This window comes from Sylvia atricapilla, chromosome 19, assembly GCF_009819655.1.
Source record: "Sylvia atricapilla isolate bSylAtr1 chromosome 19, bSylAtr1.pri, whole genome shotgun sequence".
In the NCBI taxonomy this organism is placed as follows: Eukaryota; Metazoa; Chordata; class Aves; order Passeriformes; family Sylviidae; genus Sylvia; species Sylvia atricapilla.
In genome coordinates, this window is record NC_089158.1 from 5,400,070 (window position 1) to 5,425,201 (window position 25,132).

Consider the following 25,132-nt stretch of genomic DNA (forward strand, 5'->3'; position numbering starts at 1 on the left):
TGGCTGCCAGCATCCTGGTCATGGGAACCACCAGCTCCCTGAGAATGGGAAACCTGGTGGCTAGACCCCTGCTGGGTCCAGGCCACCTTGTCCTGCATGGAGACACTCATGCAGCTCAATGTCCCCAGAACGAGGGAACAGGGGAGTGCTCCTGCTGGCAGTGATGCCATCCAGCTCTCACCCCACAGGGGCTGGGCGCCAGATGTGCATGGTAAACTCCTGTCTGCAGGGCTGGAGCCTCATCCACAGAGCTGGCAACCTCATCCACAGGGCTGTCACACTCCTGGGGCTGGCACCTTCTCCCATGGGGTTGGCACCCTCTTTTATGGCTGGCACTTTCTTCTAGAGCTGGCACCCGTAGGTTTTTGCTTGTCCACATCTGCCAGACATCCCCAAGTCAGGGTGCAGAGGTGACTCTGGAGCAGCCAGGCAGGTGCAAGCAGCCACGGGGACTGCAGGAACTGTGGGGACAGCGTGAGGGCGGGCAGGGACAGCACTGGGGAGGAAACGCTGAGCGAGAGATGAGTGACTGCAGGGTGGCTGCGGGGGGGGCAGGAAGGGAGGAGCGGGCAGGGAAGGGCTTCACAGTTATATACTTGTCCCTCTCGGTCCCCACGGCCTCGGACCAGCGCAGCCATGGCCGAGGGCCAGAAACGACGGAGCTTCAAGAAATTCAGTAAGTGGCCATGGGACAGGGTGGATGGGGAATGGAGTGCTCACCTGGACATCTCGGTGGGTAGGAAGATGTGTGAGAGTTAGTCTGAGTGTGTGTTCACACGCTCCCCTGTTCATCCCATCCAGAGACAGCGGGTCATGACATCCAGGGATGTTTGGAGCTGTGACAGGCTCTGCTTTTGTTAGGAAACTCATTGGGGTGAGGGGCTTTGGGGGTTTCCATCCACAGGGCTGGGTGCTGGCTCAGGAGCTGGGTGCTGGGACTGGGACCAGTCTGCTGCAGTCCAGCCCTGTGCTGGATGCTGGGATGTGATCAGAGGGATGCACAGCAGGGTTTGAGGGTCTTCACTCCTTAAATCACAACCTTCAGGGTCATTGTCTGGGGTAAGAGCTGGTGCTGAGGGCTAGGGGTGGCTAGGACCCTCACCCCAGGGTGCTTCTGTAGCACAGGGACGGAGGTGACACAGAGGAGCCAGGGAGGGAGCCTGGGAATGGATTCCCACTGGCTCTTCTGGGAGGAAGTGCTTGATACCCACCGGGAGTGAGCTCTGCACTTTCTCACAGACCTCAGCTTTCCCCCGGAGCCCCGGGGGGAGGCTGCAGTGGCCTTCACCCCATTCCCAGTGCTGGGCTGTGCTGTCTTGCATTCCTGCCGCAGGGCCGGCGCCAGATGGGGGCCAGTCCCTCCCCTCCCCTGGGACCCCTCCACTGGCCAAACCCGAGGCCCCATCCCAGCTGGGATTTTCCTTTGTGGTGGAGTGGGGAGGAAATGGGGAATACGCCCAGTGCTGCCTTCCCCACCTTGCAGGATCCCCAGCAGCAGCAGGTATTAGAAGATGCTTGGGCTCCAAAGGGATGTTTAGCACAAAGTAATTTTGCCTCTAACTGCACTCAGGCCACGAGGTTTCTGCCTTGCAGAGGGGCTTTTGGGATGCAGCCCCATCACTCTGTCCAGCTGCAGGGATGCCCTGCAGGGCCCATGGATGGCAGCTGGAGGTGGGAATCCGAGGGCCAAGCAGCCCCGGACTACCAGGTCCTTGCTCAGCATCTCTGCAACGTGTCACTTCCTGCCCCACGGCAAATCTGCCGTGCTTTGCAGAGCCCCAGGGCGGCATCAACATTGCAAAACCCGCGGTGGCGCCCACAGCACTCGGGGCCGGCAGGGAGGCACTGCTCAACAGCACTGCAGCCACAGGCTCACTCATCCTGTGTACTGGCATTGGCACCGGCACTGGCACTGGCACCATCCAAGGCTGCACTGCAGCGACACACAGAGCTGAGCTGGGGCTGAGGCGTGAAATGCAAAGCCACCCGCCAGAGTTATAAATATTTCTCTGGCGAACATGTTCATGCTCAGCACTTGCAGGTGGCAGCTGTAGCTGGCGAGGGACCGGGCAAGGAAGTGGGGAGGTTATCTCGCACCCTCAGCAGCGCCTGTGGCTGGTTCCTGCTCCACCGTGCTGGCGAGACATGCACATGTGGGCAGGTCACGTGTGTCCAGGACCCCCATCCCCTGGGGAGATGCTGTAATCTCCCTTCTCGCATCCTGCAGGGCTGCCCTGAGGCTGTGGGATGGGAACAGCCCCGCCCAGAGTCCCCCAGAGGAAGCAGGTAGGCAGAAATAATTTCTAGAGTTGCATGCTTGCTAGGGTTGGGTGTTTCCTCCACCCCTCAGCTGTGGTGGGAAGATGCAGCCGCTAGATTTGCCAGGGCACATGAGATTTCAGCTTTCTGAGGGACCAAGGCAGAGTTCCTGGGTACCCAGCAGAGATGCCTCAAGCAGCACCATATACACCACAGATCACAGGAATGTCATGCCAATGCAGATGTGGGTGTAACAGGGTGACACCAGGCTGCATAGTGCCCCATGCCCAACCCAATCCAGGACCAGGGGCTCTGGGACCTGCCATCATCACACTGTGCCAGCAGTAACCCCACACTCATCACTCCTTTCTCCTTGCCAGAGTTATTCAAGTTCAAAGGCTTTGGGAGCCTGAGCAGCATCCCCCGCTCCTTCACTTTCCGGCACGTCTCTGTGGTCCCCAGCTCTGCTGAGAGTCTCAGTCCACATCTGCCACCTTCCCATGGCTTCCTGGGAGAGTCTTTTGACAGCACCCAGGATGATCTCAACACCGTGCCCAAGAGCCCTGGCCCCTATGCCCAGTCGTCGAACATGTACTCCCACATGGGCACCATGCCCAGGGTGAATCTGGGCAAGTCAGGGAAGAGCCTGGGCAAAGCCAAGAGTAGCCAGAACTGCTGGGAGAAAGGGACTTCCAACAATAAAACTCCCCAGACAGCCCCACTCCCCAGCCCCAAATGCCTTGAGATGTCCAGCACCTCTGGCCCAGGCACAGACTCATCCTCAGTTGCCGGACAAGCAGAGCAGAAGGAGGAAGAAGCTGAACCTCGGGATACCCTGGAGGCATCAGTGGCCAGGACAGACCAGGAGCCTGTGGGAAATGTCTTCTGCCCTGCCACAGAGGCACCGAGCTCCAGCCTGGCTCCAAACCCCAGCCAAAGCACAAGCCCTGATGCAGCAGCTGGAGCAGAGAGCACTGACGGGGATCTGCCGGAAAAGGGACAAGAGCAGCATCCTGACAAGATTTCCCCAGACAGGTATAGCCGTTGAGGTTTGCTCTGCCTTCTGCTAAGACCCCCTCTTTTGCCCCTCCAGGGCAAGAGGAGGGGGCTGGGACAAACCAGGGTCACTGCAATGTCCCCCCATGCCCACAGTGCCAGCGGGATGCACCTGGCCGGTGGGACAGCACAGCTGGAGCATGGTCAGGTCAGCGGCTCCATGGGAACGACGTTTCCTGTGGGATTTCTGCTCCCTCCTGTTTCCGGACGGGGTGGAAACATCTCGCAGCCCCGCTCTGCCCCGGCATCTCTTTGTCCTGCGGCGGCTGTGTTCCAGCGCCAGGATGTGCTGCTGCGGAGAGCTCACAGCAGCACGGTTACAGCCTCCTCTGCCTCTCACTCTTTTCCATCCTCCCTATCCTCTCCCCCTTTGCCGAGCAGCATTGCCTCTCCCACTCTCCCAAGGCACAGGGGCAAATCCTGAAACCGGACACTCTGTCCCCATTTCATCAGCTGCCAGTGAACCCCCAGTCTGGGCACAAACCCCTCCACTCCAGGCACAATCTCCCTCTCAGGAGGAATTTGGAAGTTCAGCTCTGAGAAGAAGGATGGATGTTTTGGAGGGTTTTGACCGCAGAATCAACCAGAGGGATTTTTATCCCCCAGCCCCATGGCATCGGGGCATAAGGGGCCAAATGCGACCCCAGCCCCAGCAGGGTGTGTGGGACTGGGAACACAGGCAAAGGCGACTCCAAATTTCTCCTGAAAACGTTTCTCTCCCTTTCCCTGGCCTGACTCTCCTGTCTCTGCACTCAAGTGGCCCCTGCACCGCCCCGGGGCCGGGGGCTCCTTTTGCTGACACTGAGCGTTCGGGCGGTCCGGGTGGTCCCGGGAGCGGGGTGAGGAGGAGAAATCCGTGCCGGCGGCGGGAGCCGGGTTGTGCCGGCCACACATTCCCGGCGGCCCGAAGGGTGGGCCGGAGGAGGGCTGGGACGGGAAGGAGGAGGGTCCGCCACCGCCTTGCGCGTCCCGAAGTGCCGACGCTCAGTGCAAGGCGGGAGAGCGCGGGAGACCTTTTCCCCATCCCGGAGCTCAGGCGCTTGCTGGATCCTCCAGGGCCGATGACAGCGCTGGGCAGGAGGTTTCCCACCCTGGGACAGGGCAGGTAAGGGGTTCTGTCCCCTCCACCACCCCTCGCACCCCGGCACAGCGGAGGGGATGGGGAAGGAGAGGCTGGGAAGGGGCTTTGCTTGGGCGGGCACAAAACTTGGACGGAGATGCCGGAGCCGAGCCGCTGCTCGGGTGCCGAGGCCCCCAGCCTGTGGTGGTGTTTTCCTCAAGGAAAGAGCTGCTGAAACCAAAGCAGACCCTGCACCAAAGGCTGCGGTTAGCTCGAGGAGCCAGGGGCTCGGAGATTTGGGGGGCTGGTGGCGCTGCCACATCCTTCGGTGAGCGCAGACCTGGGCAGTGGCAGAGAGTCCCTGAGGAGAGTGCAAGAGGCTTCATCCAGTCTCCCAGAAATTACTTAGATCCCAAGCCAGCGTGGCTGGGAGCCAAGCAGCAGTGGGACATGGGTGGGTCACGTGGGTGTCTTGAATCTGAGGGAGGGGTTCCCAAAAAATGGGGGCCAAATGCTTTTTTGCATCCTGTGAGGCTTCCCCGATGATAGGTGTAGCCCTGCTGCTTGCCAGGGAAACTGAGGCACGAGAGTGACTAGAGCAGGTCTTGGCATCAAGGTTGTTTCTGCCCTTCCACACTCTGATGCAGAGCCCCTGCCGCAGCCCCTGGCTCAGGGAGCAGCCTGAGCCATCCCAAGGCCAGGCCCTGCTGTGGGGCGGGTGGGAGGAAGTGGGACCGGGATAATGCTGCGCCCCAGCCCTTCCTCCTGTGCAGGCTCATCCCTGGGGATGGGGACAGTCTGTTCCTGCCAGGCCATGGCAGCAGTCTGCTCCCTTGAGGGGAAAACAAATGTGGCCCTGGGGCCCATTTCCACCTGCCCTCCCAGAGTATTTCTGGAAAGGACAGTCCCCAAGACAGGGCGGGCTGAGGGTGCTCGGACACAGGAGGGCTTTCCCAGAATCAGGCCTATGAGGGGGGAAATCGTGCTGCTGTGGGACAGGGAGTGGCACCCAGCCTGTGGAGATGCTCAGAGCAAGGCGGTGGCTGTGGCTCCAGCAGGGACACGCTGACTAACGGGAGATGACCGCTGGCAGGTCACAGGGCGGACGTGACTCGGTTTCCCTGTGCGCGCAGCCGTGCGTGAGGCACGGGAAACGCCGCTTCCTGCAGCCACTGCCTGACACTCCCTGCAGACCCCTCTGGCAGCACTGCCAGCCAAATCCTCCGTGGACGCAGCTCTACAGAGGGGGAAACTGAGGCATGAGCTGTCTGAATTTGGTTGCCCTGGGGTACAGCCTGCACCAGTGTCCCAAGGAAAACAGAGCCTAGGCTTCAAACCAGGGCTGGATCATCCTGGACTGTTCCCAGCAGGCAGCCTGGAGCTTGGCACATTTGCAAGTCGTGGTGATGCCTTCCCTAGCCCAAAGGGAGCAGCCACCCCACCAACCCCCCACTCCCCAGTACCATTGCTGTAGCTCTGGGTCCCAGCAGCTCAGCCACGGCCGCACTCCAAAGGCAGCCCTGGAATTTCTCCCAGGCGCTCGTCTGCCCCCAAAAATGCCGTTTCCTCCAGGAATGTACAGAACCAGGGGGGCTGCGGTCCCAGCTGCTGCCCTTCCCCAGTACAGGGGCCTCTCCTGCCTGGGCCCTCGCAGCGTCTCCCAGCTGCTCCCATGCTCCCGACTTCCTGCCCGGAGGCCCCCCGTCCTCCTGCCGGTTTTTCTCATGGCTCTTGTAGCACCAGGCAGCTCTGCAGCGTGTGAAGGGCAAACAGGCTGGAGAGGCAGCGCCGGGGCGGGCAGGCAGCCCACAGCTGCCCAGGGGAGTCTGCATCCATCCCTGCTCCCAAATGCTCTGCTGTTTTCTTCACCTCCAAAAAAGTATGGGCTTGATTTCCAGCCCCGTTTTTCCCCCTCCCAAGCTGGACACCAGGAAGGAATGCGGTTTCTGCAGTGTGGGCTTGGAGAATCACAGAGTCGCTAAGGTTGGAAAATGCCACTAAGATTGAGCCCAAACGTCAACCCTGCTATGTTCAGCACTAAACTGTGTCCTTAATTGCCGTGCATGAGGCACGGGAAACACCACTTTCCCAGGCATTGGCTGACACTCCCTGCAGACCCCTCTGGCAGCACTGCCAGCCAAAACCTCCCTGGAGGCAGCTCTGCACAGGAGGAAACTGAGGCACGAGGTGCCCATCCACATGTTTTTTAATAACTTCCAAGGGTTCTAGAAGTAGGAATTGTCTTCTGGAGGGCTGGACACTACAGGGGATTCATGTAGATCATGTCACAACCCACTGTAATGCCATGGGGGATGTCCAGTGGAAAAATGTCAGTGGTTGCAGTGGTTGCCTCTGCTATCCATGCTTCCCTTTGGGGAGGCCACAGGGCACCACCTTCAACCTGGAGAGAGCCCACAGAGGAGGAATTTGGCCCCCAGGGTTGCTACCAGTGTGGGTCTGAGGGAGAAGTTGTGTGCAGGATCCTCAGCAGTTCCCAGGATGCATCTGACGGGGTGGCTCTTGGCAGAGAAGGGACATCCCAGGTCTGTGATGACATTGGATTTGGTTATTCCTTAGCTGCAGCTGCCTGTCCTGGTGTGGTAGCCTGCCATCCCCAGGCCCTTGCTGCTGCCTTGTGCTCAGGCAAGCAACCCTGGCAAACAGTGGGATGTCCATTCTGAAGTTTGACACTGGGGAGCCAGTGGGTTCTGGATTCTGGTTAACGACATCTGGATTTTTGTATTTTATTCTGAAACATGAGACCTCGAGGTAGCACATCCCAGCTCAGGCTGTTACAGCCTCTCTCCTTTTGAAGTCTCTGTTGTTCCCCTTGGACTCCTTCATACTGTCACATATCTGGACCTATAAGCGCATGAAAAGCAGTCCCAGTCAGGACATCACAGTTCAGGCCTAGCTTTAGTGGGAGTTTGAATTCTGTAGGGTTGCACAAAATCAAAAATGCTTGCCTGGGTGGTGTGTCCCAACTGAAGCCTACTGGGAATGCAGCTCTGCCAGGGAACAAGACACAGGGCCTCCCACCTTGATGTGTATCTGCCAGCACTGTGACCTGCGGGGACCCCAGCCTGGCTGCTGGGTCTCCCTGATTCAGCTTACACAGTCCCAAGCCGATTTGGGGTGAGATCCTCTAAAAAGGCCTCATTCTCCCCTGATCGCATTAGAGAGGATAAGCCCTGTGCTGAGAGTGGGCACAGAGCAGGCAGGAACAGTGCTGGGGCCCTGGGAACCTCTCCCAGAACCATTGCCATGCTCTTGGCACTATGGCAAGAGAAGGGCACAGACCTCAGCTCCCCCAGCTGTGCCACCACTGCCTTTGACCTGAATGTCGCAACTTACTGCCCTTTACTTAGATATTTTTATTGTTCCTCTTCCTTTTAGCCACCACGATGGTCTGGAGTCTGGCAGTGAATACGTGAAGGTAAGACATAGAGCATGATCACAGCCTGTCCCAGCTGGGTGCCAGGGGTGGAGAGGGAATGGTGGCCTAGAACTGTCCAGGTCTTACATCAGCAGGCTGCTCATTTCTGCACCCCTCCTCCCCTCTGAGTCTCTCTTTGGCCCTGAATGATATTTCTGGTAAGGCCAGGGAAGACAGAGGAGACACAAACCCTACGTGGTCACCCCAGTGCTGTTCCCACAGGAGCTGCTTGCATTTCATGTTCCCAGACACTTGTGAACGCCCACAGACGCAGCCTCCTCACTCCGCCCCCACGTAAAGAAACGGAAGGGTTTGGGCCACTTTCGTGGCTGTCACATGAAAGTTGGTGTAAATCTCTCCAAATCTTTTGCTTATCCTCAGCAAACTATTAACATTCCTGAGGACTCTTCATGTCTGGCCAGAAATTCATTAGTGAGGCGCCTGGCTCTGGAGGAGAGCGGCCCTTTTGCAGGAGGCTGCTGGCACAATGGGGCACTGGGCAGGCACAGAGGAGCGGTGGCAGGGGTGCTGTGAGCTCTGGGCACAGAGCACTGAAACCCACTGAAGTGACAGGGTGGTCACTGCCATGCCATGGCCTTTGAGGTGTTTGTTTAAGGAGAGTTGGGGCTTCCTGAGTCCAGTTGCCCGGTGGGGATCTAATCTAGTCTGGCACTAGGCAGATGGGATTGTTGAGAAGTGACTTGAGGTGCCCAGCTTGGGTGGTCTAATTAGCACAGAGCCCTGCACCTTCATCTTTTGGACTTGGGGCTCCTGGTGGTGGCTGTAGCCAGACATGGAAATGTGGCAACCCCCTGTCGCAGCACCAACTGGCAAGCTTGGGAGAGAGCTGGCTGGACCCTGAGCTCATCTGCTGCTTCCAACAGGGGTCACCTCCCTGTGTGTCCATCCCTGGGGCTAATAAGGACCCCACACGCAGAGTCTGGCAGCTGGCAGCCTCTGGGCACTGGGGTCAGATGAGGTTTTTGACGTGTAGCAGAGCAATCCTGCGGGTGGGATGTTCTCCTCTCTGCGCCCTTAAGCCATGTGGGACTGGCAGAATGGGAGCTCACAGGGCTGGAAGTGGGACGTGTGCCAGCACAACAAAGCTCTGACTGGGCGTATTTGGTCTGGCTGTGATGTAGTTCATTTTCCCCTGCAAGGCCAGTGCAGGGAAGGGCCCTGGTATGGGGACCTCAGGATGTGCAGAGGAACTCCTGTTTGCACAGGCAAGTCCTGTGAGGGCAAGGAGGGGTAAGGGGAGGAACAGAATAGTTTGAGGTTGTTGCCCTGGCACTGTCAGTGTGTACACCCAGAAATGGACACATTTTATGGCTCATGATTTAATAGAGTGAAACAATACAGGTGAGGAGCAATGGATATGGCTCTGCCTTTGGGATCAAGTACTTTTTGGTGAGCCAGGAGAATTCCCTACCATCCAGTCAAATCCCAGACCTGAGCTATCTGGCCTTTTTTTCTCATCCATCCCCATGGTGTCCAGAAACAGTCCACGGGCTGTGATTTATATGCCACTTCCCTTTGGTCAGCGAAGCAACTGATGGCTGCAGTGACAGCAGCTATTTTAGTCAAATTAGTAATTATCTGGAGTGTGAGTGACCGAGATGACAGGGACACTCCAACTGATTGCAGACGCTGTGCCTGGCTGGCAGCCCGTGCAGCTGCAGGGTGCTAAGCACCCAGCAGTGTTCAGCCCCAGGTCCTGCAGGATTTAGGGTGGGAAAGAGGCTGCTGTGCCTGTCTTTGAAGCAAGGGAGGATGGGGCTGGGATCTGCCATTGGTCGGTGTAGCTGGGAGGGAAGCAAGCAGAGGTGAAACACTGGTGAGGGATTAGCAAAGAAAAGACAGGAACAAAAAAGCTGGTGAAGGTGAGAGTCAGGAAGAGGAAGAGGATGTGTTGCAAAGACCTCATGAGCAAAGGCTGACAGGCAGGTCTGTATCCAGGTGTGCACCAAGGATCTGCCAAACATCATCCCTTGAGATTCAGATGCAAAACGGCCAGGGCTGCTGCTCCTATCACCAAGCCTGGCCTGATTAGATGTGCAACTGGGAGCTAGAGAGGGTTGGAAAGCCAGGATCAATAAGCACTTGGTAATTAATGTGCTTTAATAATAGCCTAAGGGCTGGTATTTCCAAGCTGCCTGGGGATCTGCACACCCAGCTCTCTATTTCAACATCCCAGCCACCCCAGCTTTGGCCTTTGTGCAGGTGAAGGAGCTGCAGAAAGACATTACCCTTCGGGAAAGCAGCAACCAGTAAAGCTGTCACACATCCTATGAGAGCTCAGTCAGGGATTTTCAGCTTCCCTGTGAGGAGGGGCAGCACAGTCACAGCTGGAGAAGTTCACCCTGCAGCACCCCATGAGGCTCCTGCTTACTTTTTGGTGAAAGCTTCAATAGGAAACCATGGAGCCCATCACAGGCGAGAAGCCTTGGCAGGAGGATGATTCACCATCACATCTTTTTGGAGCAGCACGTCCCTGCACAGTGCCATCTGCTCTGTCCCTCAGCCCCAGGCAGGAGGTGAGGAGGAGAGTCTATGCTTCCCTGCCCATGCTGGTGGGGCTGCAAGCACCCATGGGACCCACAGGACCTGCTGCCCCACGTTCCCTGCCTGCAGGCTGTGTGCTGCCAGCAGTGCTCCCATGCCTCAGCCCTGTCCTGCTGCTGTTCAGCTGTGCTCTCTCTTGTGTCCTCTCCCCACTGCGAAACCAGGGGCAGAGTGAGAGCCCGGCCAGCGCCTCTGAGCTCTTTGTTCTGCACGGAAGAGCTGCTTGCTCAGGCAGGGACCTGTATCTCATCAGCCTCAGATGCTGTCTCCTTGCCTGGTAATGTGAGGGGCTCGTTTGAATTAATTAACAGGAAGGCTGCAGAGTTCTGTGGTCGGTGGCAGCAGGAATACCTCTCTGAGGTCACAGCATTGCCGGGGAGGCATGGGGCTCCTTGGGCCAGGACACGTTTTGCAGATGGGAAGGGTGAAGCTCCCAGTTACCAAGCACACTCAATTCCAGGCCGTGCATTGCAGGATGGGTGTGGAAGGAGAACAGCCAAGTGTAGGTCCCTGTCACTGCCAGGGCTGGGGGAGCCCCTGCCTGTCTCCAGCACAGAGCAGCTGCTGGCTGTGGGTTCAGGCAGGGCTTTGGGGGATTTATTCAAGAGTCAAGGCTGGAGCAATGCTTTGAGTCATCAGTGCTGCCTTGCACATCCCATACGTGATACTGTGGCCTTAATTAAACCGAAGCAGAGCCTTAATTAAACACAAGTCAGAGGCAGCCTACACAGGAAGCAGGCAGCCGGCTCCCCGCCGTGTGAGGTGGGCACTGGTGTATCCCCAGAAAGGTGTCACCATGTGGGGGTGAAGGAAGACAGGATGCTCAAGAGCGGACAAGGCTGCGCCTGACCCATGGCTATCACTGGGGAGAGCAGGCAGATATGGGCTGGGGAGAAAAGGGGTGCTGGGTCCCTTCAGGATGTCTGATCCCCTCAGAGGAGCCAGTTTCTCTCAGAGCACCGGCAGCCAGGGGTGCTGGTTCCCCTCAGGGGCATGTTTCCCTCTGAGGAGCTGAGTCACCTCAGAGGAACCAGTCCCACTCGGCACGGGCAGCCGAGGTGCCGCTTCCCTCCAGGGATGCCCGATGCCCTCAGAGGTGCCTGTTCTCTTCAAGGCACAGGCAGCCGAGTGCCTGATGCCCTGAGGGATGCTGTTTCCCTTTGCAGCACAGGATTGGCGCTTCCCTTCAGGGGTGCCTGATCCCCTCAGGGACGCCTCTTCCCTTTGCGACATGGGAGTGCCAGTTCCTCTCGGAGGAGCTGGTTCTCAGTTCCCCTCAGAGCACACAGGCAGCCGGAGTGCCCGATCCTCTCAGGGATGCTGGTTCCCTTTGTGGCATGGGAGCGTGGTTTCCCCTCGGAGGAGCTGGTTCCCAGTCCCCCCGCAGGGCGCAGACCGCCGGGATACCGCTTCCCGCCGCGGTGCCGCTTCCCCGCTTCCCCGCTTCCCCGGAGCCGAGGCGGCCCCCAGGGGCGGGCCGGGGCGGAGCTGCCGCACCGTGCCCGCCCCTCGCAGCCGACAAGGGATGAGGTAATCGGGGAAGCGGCTGAAATTGAAGCCCGGCGGCGGCGGAGGCAGCGGCGGTGCAGCCCGGGCTGGGGCAGCCCCCGCCGGGCGCGCCGCGCCATGACGGAGCGCTGCAGCCTGTGGAGCGCCCTGTCCGCGGCCGCCTGCTGCTTCTACCGCGGCTCCTTCATGCAGGTGCAGGTGAGCGGGGGCGGCGGTGGGACCGCACGGCTGCCCTGCGCCCGGCGCCGAGCCCCCGTGGTGCCGCCGGGCAGCCGCACGCGTGGGGAAGGCGGCGGGGGCAGCGGGAGGGGAAGAGTGCGGGGAACCCCCGGCCACGCACCCGCCGGGGGCTGTTTCGACCCCCGGGCGCAGCGCTGGAGAGCGGGGGAGCCCTGCGGTGCCCCCGCTCGCACCGAGCCGGTGCGGGCAGCGCGTCGGCCGCGCTCAACCAGGCGGCAGCGAGCGCGGGGTGAGTCCGAGCACAGGGTTGGGGGCAGAGCTCGGCCCCCCCTGCAGCCAGGGCCATGCAGCCAAAGCCAGCACAGCATCCCAGACCAGCGCTTTGACAGGTAGAAAAGTCTCTGCGGGGAGTCCTCACCTGCAGCACACCTCATGAAGGGGAGCATTTAGCATCCCCCAAAATGTGACGTGTACCTGGAGCATCACTGAGCACAGGAGGGAGATCCAGTCCAGATGAACACACAGCTTCTTAGCCTGGGTCTCCATCTCTGTGGTGCACTGCACAGGTCTGACTGGTGGGAGAAAACTGGGATCCATCTGTCACCTGTCATGTGGTGGTTCCAGCACTGCCACTGTCTGGGCACAAGTGTAGGTGTCCTATTTTTGGACTCTGGCATTTGCACAAGGGGGGCATGGTGCTGGGAATTGGTCCCCTCATTTACTGAGTTCGAGAGCAAAGGTGTTTAGGACTGCAGGAGCCAAGCAGGCTCTGAAGCACGAGCTGTAGTATACTGCAAGTTAGAAGGGATCCGGCAGCCAAGAGAGCTGGCAGTCTTATTCAGTACTCCTGCTGAGCGAGGTAGGTGCCGAGCTTGAGAGATTATTCTGGGTAAGACGGAGCCCAGAAGCAGCATTTCAAGTCTTGTCATGATTGCGGCTGATCTCAGTGCAAAGCCTGGGATTTTGATTGCTGGTGGGGGTGAAGCAGGAAAAGCAGCAGAGCTTTTTCCAGTTGTCCAAAGGCCACTGTGCAACATGAGGACATGCCCTTGGGCTGCACGTTGCAGGGAGTGAGTGGGTGCTTTCAGCCAGCTGCTGCCAGAACAAGGGAGGGACAGGTGAGCATCTGGCTCTCATGTGGGGACATGAGAAGGGATGAAGGGCACTCCATCCCAACCCCAGAAAGAGTTAAAAGTGAAGCCCTAAGTGCTCACCTGGCTCTGCCAGATCTTTCACCATCTATTTGTGTCCAAGCGTGCCCAGCAAACACACACTGAAGTCCCCATGAATGACTGGAGCACTTCCAGCTGACAGCCGCATCCCTGCTCACCGCCAATGGCGGTGCATCCAGCCTGGGAAGCACTGACATCATTTCTGGCCAATAGCAGCTCCGAAATGGGATGCAGCAGCAGCCACTGCCGCCGTCTTGGAGTGAGATAAGTAATATATAGAGGGATGGAAATGTGTGTACACACACACCATCACTGCATCGGAGACTTGCTCCCCCGGGTGGCAGTAGCAGCAAACGCCGCCACCCTGCCACACAGCCTGGGGTGCTTGTCCCACCTTAGAGCACCCAGATGTTCCTGGGCATCAACCCCAGCTGCACCCCACCCCTTGCCAGTGAGATAGAATTGCTCCAGAGCTGCCACAAAGGAGCACGGGCAAGGGGAGAGGAGAGCAAGAGGGTAGCCAGGACTAGTCCTAGGAAGGGCTTTGATCTCCAGAACAAAGATCTTGAGGCAAGATCCGCCTTCAGTGAGGACTAATGGAGATGTGACATAACCAAGAGATGCATTCAGTCATCTATGGTGGGCAGATAGGCTGATGCCTTCTCAGAAGCCATTTAGGTTCCTAGATTCCTTGCAAGAGAGGAGAGAGGAACAAGTTATTTCTTTTCCATATGGATATCAAGATCAGCAGGACAGACTGGCTCACAGCAGGACATGCAGACTGAGAGCAAGCCCATAACAACCTGGGGATAGTTTGTGATGGGATTTTCTCATGGTCACGCAGGGTGGAGTAACCACTTTCAGGTGGCGCCTGGACTGGTCAGTGCAGCAGTCCTGCATCAGGCAGGCAGAATGGTTCTTGGGTTTGCTGTGATAATCAGCAAGGATGTTTGCTCAAAAATACATCACTAAAGAGCCCATTACCAGGTGTGGAGGAAGCAGAGAAGACCCCTCATGCAAGTCTGTGGCTTTCCCCAGACACCTGTTCCCAATGGCTTGTTACTCCATTCCCTCACAATTCTGCTTCCCAAGCCCCAGAGCTGCTCCAGCAGCCAGAGCAGGGGTGGAGAACTCCAGAAGGGTCTGGGATTTCCCTAGTGAGGGTCCCAGGACAGGGTAGGCAGCATGAGCAGGAGGGAGAACAGATGTGCTTGTTGCCTTGGGGTTAGTCAGATGGTATCAGCAGGGTGGGGTGTGAGTACACCTTGCTCTCCAAGCTGACTTCATCCTCATCTGCAACTCCTCCAGGTTGGGAGGGGAGAGCAGGAAAGCAGAATGAAAATCACTCCAGTTTCATAAGATTACCTCTGTCAGGATAGAAAGCCAAATGCCAGCCTTTGAAGCTCTCTTTAGAGAAGGCAGAGAGACAGCTGCTCTTATATACACACCACAGGTATCAGCACCCTCCATCCCTGCAGCTCTCGCCCTTCCATTACCAGTTCCAGTCCTTGCCTCAGCTGGGAATCACTTCCTCCATCAAGAAAGCAGCATGGAGAGTTCAGGGAGGCAGGCAGGGATGGAGAGCCTCAGGAATTGCCTTCTCATGGCAGCTGCCCCATTGCATGGCTGCTCCAGAGGATTCCCCAGCCCCAGGACTGTGAAACAGCCCATCAGGGCACTCTCCTTTCTCCAGTTGAGCCAGCTTGGCTGCTGGTTTGGATTCCTCAAGCAAAGCTTGGCATCATCCCTGGCAGATTTTTAGCTGGTTTGTCTGGTATGGCTGGTTTGGAGAACTGCTCTAATCCCCATTTCTTCCTGCTCAGCTGGAAGATGCCATGGGGTTCTTCACGCTGGAGCCCAGCACCATGCACTCCAGCCAGATGCTAATGGGAGTCCAGGCTTTTCCCCACACCCAACCCACTAGTATGCAAGACCTCACACAGGGCCATGCGTCTTTAGACGTTGCCTTGGCAGGGCTGAGAGCGCCGAGCGGTGCCTTTTCAGCGCGGCGCTCAGACATCCGCTTACACACTCCTGACAGCGCCCGGCTGGCCTGTGCTGCCTCGCCAGGCCGTGCCAGTGCCGTGCCAGTGCCGTGCCAGGCCTTGCCAGCGCCTCGGCACCTGGCCAGCTGGCAGCTTGCGAGCCGGGCTCCTTCGAGACACAACTCCCGATGGAGCGGGGAAAACTCAAGCGCTGCTGAAGGGCTCCCGAGGAAACACGGCCCTTGGCGGCACAAGGGTCTTTTGCACCTCCTGTGTGGGGAGCCCAGTTCCCACACAGGAGGAGGAGCAGACAGGTGATTTTGGCAGCGTGTTGGAGTAGTGTGAGAGACTCGCAACAAGGACTGGTCTCAATTACATCACGCCAAGGGAAAGGGCTCCCCATGGTCAGTCTCATGCTGCCTCTCCAGCCGTAATAGCCTGACAATCACTCCAGGCAGTGGCTTCTTGGTGGCCATGTAAATCAGGTGGGATCTCACTACCCAGGCAAGAAACTGAAGGGATTATGCCCTCCATGTGTCTGAAGAAAGTGGCTTCTGACGCTCTCTGCTCATGACTGGGCTCTCTCCCCCATCTGCAAGATACAAAACCTTCCTTGCCTCTCCCAAACATCCTGTTCTCTCCTGCTAGCTTAGCTCATGGCTCCTGGCATGGATGCCAGCCAGCTGCTGCCCAAATCTGGGCTTGGAGGCACCGGGCACTGCTCAGCTGGGCTTGTGTTTTTGTTACTCTGCACATTTACATGGGGGGGGATTTGGAGGAAAACCCAGATATACATACAATGCTGAGCAGAACAGGCACTAATCCCTGCTCCAGGGGTGATGGGGGGAGAGCTGTAATCCAGACTGCTCCCAGCTCAGCTCTGATGACTTTCACCTGCACAGATAGCAGAGGTTCCTGTGGGGTCCCTTGATCCCCCAGAGTTTGGGGGGAACCATGTCACAGAGAGGGAGCTACAGTCAAGGGTCCACCACCACCCCTCGGCCAAGCCGGGTCTGCTCCGTGGCAATGGATTTGTCACCATGGAAACAGGATCTGCTCGGCCTGGGCCCCCCAGGAGGCAGCTGGACCCCTGCAGCATCTACCAGCTACCATTTATTTTATTTTTAATCGGGCTCAGCAGCACTGGGTGGCTTTGTCTCCAGGAGGGTCCAGAGCAGCAGCAAGCACTCAGCTCCCTGCAGCCAGGGGGGACAATCCACACATGCCTGCAGCTCCAGTCAACAGGACCCTCTCATAGGGAGAATAAGCATGGTTGGATGAGCAAATCAGAGTTCAATTCACACTGTTTTCATAGGCTGATTCCACTCTCCCGCCACCTTTGACTTGACAGGAGTTGGGAAGGAAGGAATAAAGGCAGATCCAGGCTGGTGAGAGCAAGTCCTGAAGAGCACAGTCCAGTGCACAGGCCCTTTGCCACTGCCTCTTTCCATCTCCCCAGGCTGGAGCAGGGTCTCCAGGACTGGATCTCTGCCTGGTTTGCAGAATGAATGCAGCTGCCAGGAGGGATGGAACATCTCCTCTGGGGAAGGAGAGGCATGGGGTCAGGGTCCTGCTGAGGGACTCTGTGGGATCCCAAGAACACTGCAAGAGCAGTGGGTACAAGGCAGGACAGCAGCACAGTGCTCTACACTTTCCCTTGCTCACAATCAGTAGAGGAGCAGAGGGAATCAATACAGGACACAGAGGATGAGGCACTGGGCAGAGGTCAGCTCTAAGGCAAGTCCCTGAAGTGTTGGCATGAGGCTGCAGCCCCCTGTGCTCTGGGGAACCAGCTGCCACACCAAGGCCAGCCATGATTGCCAGCTTGCTCCTCTGGCAGTGCCAGAGCAGTGTCAGCAGGGCTTCAAGCCCATGCCTGTCCTGTGAGACAATACCAGAATCCTGCTCCAACAGGCAGCAGGGAGCTGGGCCAGCCCTCGCTGCCTCCTTACAACTGGCACTGCCACCAGAGGTGAGCCAGGCCACCCAGCTCATGGGAGCAGAGGAACAGGACACCCCAGTTGCCCCATCCAAGCTTCTTAGTCCATGGCAATGGCACACATATCCCCCTCTCAGGACACCACACTTCTGGGATATGGAGGGAACCCAGGAGTCTTGGCTCCCAGGCCCTGCTCCATCACACAGCTGTGTTGGTACCACAGCAGGATCACCTGAAAGCCACTGTGTCAAACAGAACTGGCCTCATGTGAAGAACACAGGAACCCCAAACCTGTGCTCACATCCCCAAACGTCCACTGGCTCCACCCTGCCAGCAGCTGCCCTCTGGGAATACTGGCCTAGCAGCAGGCAGGGAGGGAAGCAGGCAGGCTCCAGCCAACAGACACATGATGCCATCATCCCTTATCTCTCCAGGGGAAAGGAGGGGGCAAATTGCATCCTCCAGGCTCAGGTGCACTAGTGCTGGTGAAAGCTAATTTCTAAAAGCTAATTTTGATGTAGAAGGTTCCCTTTTCATTTGTCATTACTATTTATGCTGCCGTCAGGCTAAACACAGTGAGTTAACCCTTTGAAAGAGGAACAGTGGTAGATGTTTAAAGGAGGAGCAATAATGCAGGCTTCTTCTTGAAAGAGTGCTTCTAATGGCAGTTCAGCCCCAGAGATGTTTATGGGGTTTTCTCTTGCCTAACCACACTCAGCTCTTAGTTGGGGCAGAGGGGCAGCACACCAGGCACAGGGTGGTCAGGCACAATAGGGACATGCCACCAGAAGACCCTCCAAGTGCTCCTGGTGACAGGACCTGGCCATCAATAGGCACATTACCACATCCTTTGCCACAAGCAGTTATCCTCACACACAGCTCAGTTACCTGGCCTTTGGGGACAGTAGTGCTCCTGGCAGGTGCCACAGTCCCCCCATGGGGATCCTGCCAGCCCTTCCCTCCCCAGTCCCTGCACTGCTGCACTGCCTGACGCTCTCTCTTCTACTGTACAGTTCTCCAAGGAGAAATACATCCTCGACTCATCACCAGAAAAGCTTCACAAGGAGCTAGAAGAGGAGCTGAAGCTGAGCAGCACCGACCTGCGCAGCCATGCCTGGTACCACGGCCGCATCCCCCGGGAGGTGAGATGGGGAAGGTGGGCAGCTCTGGGCACCCTTTACTTGGAATGCTGTGGCAGAGCACTCTGAGGCCACACAGAACCCGCAGCATGTCCTCCTGGGAAACATCTGGTCAAGGGCTTCATTAGCTTTGAGCGGCCTGATTTTGCCACGGCAAATGCCCTCTTGTGGCTCAGAGCTAGGGGCAAGGGGAACAACCAGTGCCCCAAATAACACCCCAGCAGAGCATCCACTCGTGCCCTGTGGTGCATCCAGCTGTGGCTGAGCTGTGCCCTGTCCCCCTGACAGGTGTCCGAGAGCCTTGTGCAGAGGAATGGCGACTTCCTCATCCGTGACTCGCTCACCAGCCTGGGTGACTACGTGCTGACGTGCCGCTGGCGCAACGAGCCGCTGCACTTCAAGATCAACAAGGTGACAGTCAAGTCCAGCGATGGCCATACCCACGTCCAGTACCTCTTTGAGCAGGAGAGCTTTGATAACGTGCCTGCCCTCGTCCGCTTCTACGTGGGCAACCGCAAGGCCATCTCAGAGCAGAGCGGGGCCATCGTCTACTGCCCCATCAACCGCACCTTCCCCCTGCGGTACCTGGAAGCCAGCTATGGGCTGGCCAATGGGAAGCATGGTGGGCCCCACAGCCCCTCCAGCCAGAAAGGGGGGCACATCAAGAGGAGGAGCATCACCATGACAGACGGTCTGACCGCAGACAAGATCACCAGGGCTGAGGGGTGCCCAACCAGGTGAGCATGCAGTCTCATCCCAGTTCAGCTAAGCAGAGGATCAGCCTCAGGAATGAGGCAGGAGGTGCTCAGTCACTGCTCTCTGGGTGCAGGGCAGAGGTTGGGGATCAATGATGGAAGAGAGACACCAGCAGAGGCATGGGGGAAGAACCAGTACTCACCTGGAACTGGGATTTTCTCCCAGGCTGGCTGCTGGCCATGCTGAGCTACCACAGCAGGCGCCCAGCAAGCAGACATGACTTTAGCATCGCAGGCCAGAAGCCAGAGAGTTTTACAATCACACAGTCCAGGATTACCAGCATGTCAGGGCTTGTTAGAGCCATGGAGCTGAGCTTTCCCAGGCAAACATGAGAGGAGAGTCAGTCCCAGACACCAAGACAGCACTTGTTGTTTGGTTTTGAATGGCCCTTTTAGTTTCAGTGCCCTTTCCATTCAGCATTTGCAAGGAGTTACCAAGCAGAGCTGAAAGCCTGATGGGCAGGAGGAGACTAATGTGTCTGTGCTGATGGAGTCTGCACAGAGTCTGGATCACAGCCTTCACAAAGCTGAGCTGTCCACATTAACCTTGGCCAGCTGGGCTTCTCCAGAGGTGGAGGAGGAGACTTCCTTTGTGTGGCTCACTTTTGGCTGTCCCAGGCTGCCCAGAGCCCTGCAGGGAAGGCAGGGCCACATGCATATCCTCACATGCAGCAGCCAAGGGCAGACCCATATACCCCTGCCTCCAGCAGGACACAGCCTGTTAAGCCAAGCTGCTTTCTCACCACCCTGACCTTCTGAGCCCAAGGGCAGGGTGAGAATGCACCAGCAGAAAACAGGCAACCAACTGTTATGGCTGGGAAAAGGAAAACACTCAGACTTTCAAAAGAGCTTATGTATTTCCAGAAGAAGAGCTCAGATCCATCAGTCTTTCCTCATCACTCATGTTTTCCCCAAATCCCTTATCACTGCCACTGCTGTTCCATCCTCCTCCCACTGCTGAGGTGCAGTGCTCAAGACCAAACACATCACAGCAGCCCAGCCCTCACCCACGGCAGGGAGGACAGTGAATTACTTGCCATAACTCCTTGCAACCCTCCCTACACTCAGCATCTTTTGCAGCACCACTGACACACAGTGTTTGCATCAGGCCACCACTTGTTACCCCACCAGCCCAAGACCTTGTTGCTTGTTAGGTAACTTCCCAAGTTCCGTTTCCATGTGCTTTCCAGCTCTCCCAAGCTTTGGGTCAGAGCAACAGTTCACCTAACCAGCCCAACACAGCTCCCAGGTGGAAATAGAGTAGCACAGTGTTAGATACCATACCACTTTCCAGCACAACCCTAGAAAACTACTGTCCGTTAGTTCTTTGCTAGATTCATTTCCCCACAGCACCCTGGAGTGGACCAAACTGATCCCATCCCAAGTTCCTCGGCTTGGCATGGCTGTTGCATTGTTCAGCTCTCCTCTGTAGGACCAGGGTCCCTGCAGGCAGGTCTGTCTCTGATTTATGGGGATCAGTGGGTAGTGACCCCTTCTCCTCCCAGCTGCGGCTGGGTGTACCTGCTCACTGCTCCAGCTGAACTTGTTATGGGTAGTTGTGGGAGGAGGTAATGATCCAAGGGGGTGTTGGGACAGCAAACCCTCATCCCAACCCCTCTGTGCTTGCCTGGGTCCTGCTTTAAGGGACTAACCTGTGCCCTTTTCCCCCTCCCCAGCGTGTCCCTGCCCCACCACAGAGACATTATTCGCAACTGTGCTGTCAGCGTGGACCAGATCCAAGACCTGCACTCCCCGATGTCCCCCATCTCTGAGAACCCACCATCACCTGCCTACAGCACAGGTAGGCATTGCCCCTCCATCCCTCTGGAGACAGTGGGGCTGTGGATCAACCTGGACTTGGCACTGCTCTGATGCAGGGATGTGAGGAGGGGGACCTTAGGGACAGGACCTCAGCCAGTCCTCGGGCTGCATCATTGTTCAGCTGTCCTGGGACCAGGTTGTTCTGTTTTGGCAAAGGGGTTTTCCCTGAGCCCCATGTCCCTGGGCTGCTGCATCTGGGCTCCCTGTGCGTGTGTGCATCTTCAGGCTTTGATAAGTGTCTCCTCTGCTCCCTACAGTCACACGACTAAAGCCACGTGCCTGCCAAGCATCTGGAGTCACCCCAGCCTCTCCGGTCATCAGAAGGTCCAGCGAGCCCCAACTGTGCCATGGGAACAACAGCAAACCTCTTCCCGACCCCGCCCACAGCTCCCATTCGACTCCCTGCCACGGGTACGCCCGTGCCTCCCCCTCTCCCTCCGTGAACAGCTACAGCGACCCGGACACGGGCCACTACTGCCAGCTGCACCCCACCTCGCCCATCAGCAGGGACCGGCCAGCCCACGACATCAAGCAGCTACCAACAAAGAGCTACGTGGAGAGGCTAAAGGTGGAGGAAGGACAGAGAGGGACTGTGGAGAACAGCTCTGGGGAAGCAGAGGCAGGGCAGAGGCTGAAAGCAGAGCTGGACTACATGGGCTTTGTGCCGCCCACCATGGAAAAAGCCTCCTCCTTCAACCCTGCTGCCTTCCAGTCCCTGCTTATCCCCCTAGATAACAAACCTCTGGAGATGACTGTGCTAAAGAAGGTCAAAGAGCTGCTGGCAGAGGTGGACGTGAAGACACTGGCCAAACACATCACCAAAGTGGATTGCCTGGTATGGCCAGGGCCTGGAGGGAGGGATGGGCACCGCTGTCCTCTGATTGATCTGGGTTGCAGGGATCAGTGCATCCCTGAACATCAGACAACCCGTGAGCATTGCAGCATCCCTGCTGGGCTCTGCTGTGGTGTATCAGCCAGGGCAGGCAGAGGCTGGGCTAGGGCAAAAGGCTGCCCGAGGACGCTTCAGTCTCTCCTCAATTAACAAAGGTCTAATCAGCTTTTGCCTTCCTTGCCAGGTCGCCCGGATATTGGGTGTGACAGTGGAGATGCAGCGGCTCATGGGGGTGAGCTCTGGCATGGAGCTGCTCACCCTTCCCCATGGCCACCAGCTCCGCCTGGACCTGCTGGAACGGTACGGCACAGCATGGCCAAAATGAGCCCACTAGGCTGCCCTGCACGGCCTGGCCCAGCTCCCCTGAGTGTTCCTAACCTGGCACAGGGGAGGGGAGAGGAGGAGCTCTGTCTAAGCCCCCAGAGCATCCCCCCTCCCTGTGCTGACCCCGCTCTGTGTCTTGCCCCTTGGCAGGTTTCACACTATGTCCATCATGATCGCTGTGGACATCTTGGGCTGCACAGGCAGCACGGAGGAACGGGCAGCCCTACTCCACAAAACCATCCAGCTGGCTGCCGAGCTGAAGAGCACCATGGGGAACATGTTCAGTTTTGCAGCTGTAATGAGCGCCTTGGAAATGACACAGGTACACGGGGACACTTCTTTAGTCCTCATGGCCTGGGCTCAGCCCCTTGCTCAAAGTGCATCTCTCTCCCTGCGTCCTGCAGGCTCCAAGAGTCATTGGCATGGGTGAAAGGGGAAAATGCCCCGGGTAGGAGGCATGGGGCCACATCCGCTGGGATGCAAGCAGGGAAGGGGAAGAGCCATCCCCTCCGCGGAGCAGACAGCCTAGTCACACCAGGATCCAATTGTTTTTGGTGGTTGGGCTCCTTGTTTTGTGCTGGGCTGTGTTCCTGGGAGGAAATGAATCTGCCCTCCGGTACAATACAAATCAGTCTCAAGGCTGTGGCAGCAGTGTCTCTGGGCCACACTGCTCCCTTTGGAAGATGAAAGGAGATTAAAATTCAATTTTAAATCGAGCCCAGCTGGGAAGTCTTGCTTCCTGCCTGCACAAAGGAGGTGGAATGGCTGCCCCCTCCCTGCATCTCATCTTCAAGGCGGCTGTGACACAGGGAAGTTGCTGTCCTGGGGCACAGGCAGGGGGAGAAATCCTAAGCCCAGTCTCAGTGCCAGAGCTGTGCCGTGTCTGGCCATGAGCACTGGTGGAGGAGGCTGTTTTCAGGAGCAGCAGGCACTGTTGTGTGCAAGGCTGGGGACTATAGCGCCAGGGTCAGGCTGTTCTCCTTGGTGCCTGGAAGCTGTGCTGCCCTCAGCACCTTCTGCCTGCCCCATCTCCTTTCAGATTGCCCGGCTGGAGCAGACCTGGATGGTGCTGCGGCAGCGGCACACAGAGGGAGCAATCCTCTATGAGAAGAAGCTTAAGCCATTCCTGAAGAGCCTGAATGAAGGGAAAGGTAACAGGAGCAACTCCCCTTGCCTCACTTGCTTTCTCCCTCCCACTTTTGTCTGGGCACTGTTTGAGAGCTCTGACCCTCTCCTAGCTAGAGCCAGACACCCTCCAGCTACTGAACCACCCCAGCACTCAGCAGAGCCCATCTGGCCTTGTTTGCCCCTTCCTTCCCAAGGAAGCATTTCATAACTAAATAAAACCAGCAGCTGAGCCAAACTGTCATGTTCGCATGGCAGTGAGTGCCGAACCAAGGGACAGGGCAGCCAGTTGGAAAGGTGAAAAGCCATGTGTCTCTAATGCCTGGTGCCCTGTGGTCCGCAAACCTGCTCCTCATTGCAGCCCCAGGAAATGCAGCCTGAGCACGGCCATCAGCTTTCCCTTCCCAGCACAGCCAGGAACCCTGGCTGGGAGGAGCTGGTGTTGGACAAGGCAATGGCCCCAGGCACAGCGATCAAATAGACACAGCAGCTGCTGTGTCCAGATGAGCTTTAAAGCCTCTCCTGGGAGCACAGCGGCAGCCTGGTGTCATGGCAGCGTTTGGCCACATGAGCACTCCACAGGGATATGGGGAGGGGCACGGGGTTATGCGGGGTCCTAAGAGTACCTCTCTCCCCAGAAGGGCCACCGCTGACCAACACCACCTTTCCCCACATCATACCCCTTGTGACTCTCCTGGAGCGGGATGAGGCTCTGACGGAAAATCCCGAGCCCTGGGAGGCCACCGACAACAGCGTGGAGGTGGTCATGGCCCACCTGGAGGCAGCACGGATGGTGGCTCACCATGGGGGGCTCTACCACACCAATGCTGAGGTGAAGCTGCAGGGTAAGCAGAGACAGCAGAGCCCCTTTCCCTCTGCCACAATCCCAGTATGCAGCTCCAGCACTGGGATGGATCCTCCCACAGGTGCAGGAGATCCCATCCCAGGGAACTGACTCTCCCTCTTGCAGGTTTCCAGGGCAAAGCGGAGCTGCTGGAAGTGTTCAGCACCGAGTTCCAGTTGCGACTGCTCTGGGGCAGCCGTGGGGCTGAGAGCAGCCAGGCTGAGCGCTACGAGAAGTTCAACAAGGTCCTCACTGCCCTGTCCCACAAGCTGGAGCCAGCAGTGCGCTTCAGCGAGCTGTAAACACCCCCAGGCCCTCGGAGACCCCCCAGCTCCCAGCCTGCATCCCACCAGGGGCTGTGGGGCAAGGGAACAGACCCTTGCACCAGCATCAGGAGGAGAGATGGCTCAAAAAGGCACTGAGGCACAGGTTGGCAATTTCGAGACAAAGAGGAGGAAAAGCAGCCACCTCAAATCTACCATCCACCTCTTTGGGACACAACAAGCCAGAGGCCCACACTGCTACTCTGAAGAGTGGGGACAATGTCTGTGCAGGCCAGCACAGGCCTCCACACCCAGCCCTGCTGAGGTCCATGTTGCCCCTCATCTCACTCTTCAGTTTTGTTTTTTTCCCATCTCCGTCTTGCCCACAGCTGCTGGATCCCATGTGTAAATATATTTTCACGATTACTTCTTGATGTACAGACTTGTGAAGGACAGTCCTTGTTGTAAATAATTAGGTTTATTCATTTTGTCATGTAAATACATGTACATATCTCATGGGTTTGGTTCTTACATACAATAAACTGTTATTCCATTCCTTGAGAGGACCCCCTGTCCTGTGGGTGTCCTTTAAAGGAGCCCCCCGGGGGAGCAGAGCATGGGGAGGGCTGACGGGGGGAACCACCATGCTGAACCCGGCCCCACCTGGCCCCAGACACCATGGTGGCCCTGTGACAGCCCTTCTGAGGAGGGCTGTGTGGTGTCACAGAATCACAGAATGGTTCATGTTGAAAGGGACCACAGTGGATCATCTGGTCCCAGGTGCAGGACCCTGCATTTGCCCTTGTTG

The 25,132-nt window shown here is 57.6% G+C and overlaps 1 protein-coding gene across 3 annotated transcripts; it reads left to right on the forward strand.

Moving 5' to 3' along the window:
* The first annotated feature begins 572 nt into the window (after nucleotides 1–572).
* On the forward strand, nucleotides 573–24,890 carry SH2D3C (SH2 domain containing 3C). Of its 3 annotated transcripts, XM_066332638.1 has the most exons (12): nucleotides 573–676; nucleotides 2,640–3,294; nucleotides 7,772–7,811; nucleotides 18,175–18,303; nucleotides 18,589–19,037; nucleotides 20,732–20,856; nucleotides 21,134–21,711; nucleotides 21,953–22,068; nucleotides 22,243–22,414; nucleotides 23,132–23,243; nucleotides 23,856–24,062; nucleotides 24,188–24,890. In XM_066332638.1, the coding sequence occupies exons 1-12, from the start codon at nucleotides 637–639 to the stop codon at nucleotides 24,361–24,363; spliced, it is 2,799 nt and encodes a 932-aa protein (XP_066188735.1). In that variant the 5' UTR covers nucleotides 573–636; the 3' UTR covers nucleotides 24,364–24,890. The 3 variants fall into 3 exon arrangements, with proteins under 3 accessions (XP_066188735.1, XP_066188736.1, XP_066188737.1); XM_066332639.1 differs by lacking the exons at nucleotides 573–676; nucleotides 2,640–3,294 and adding an exon at nucleotides 4,301–4,420; XM_066332640.1 differs by lacking the exons at nucleotides 573–676; nucleotides 2,640–3,294; nucleotides 7,772–7,811 and adding an exon at nucleotides 11,988–12,083.
* Nucleotides 24,891–25,132: the final 242 nt, after the last annotated feature.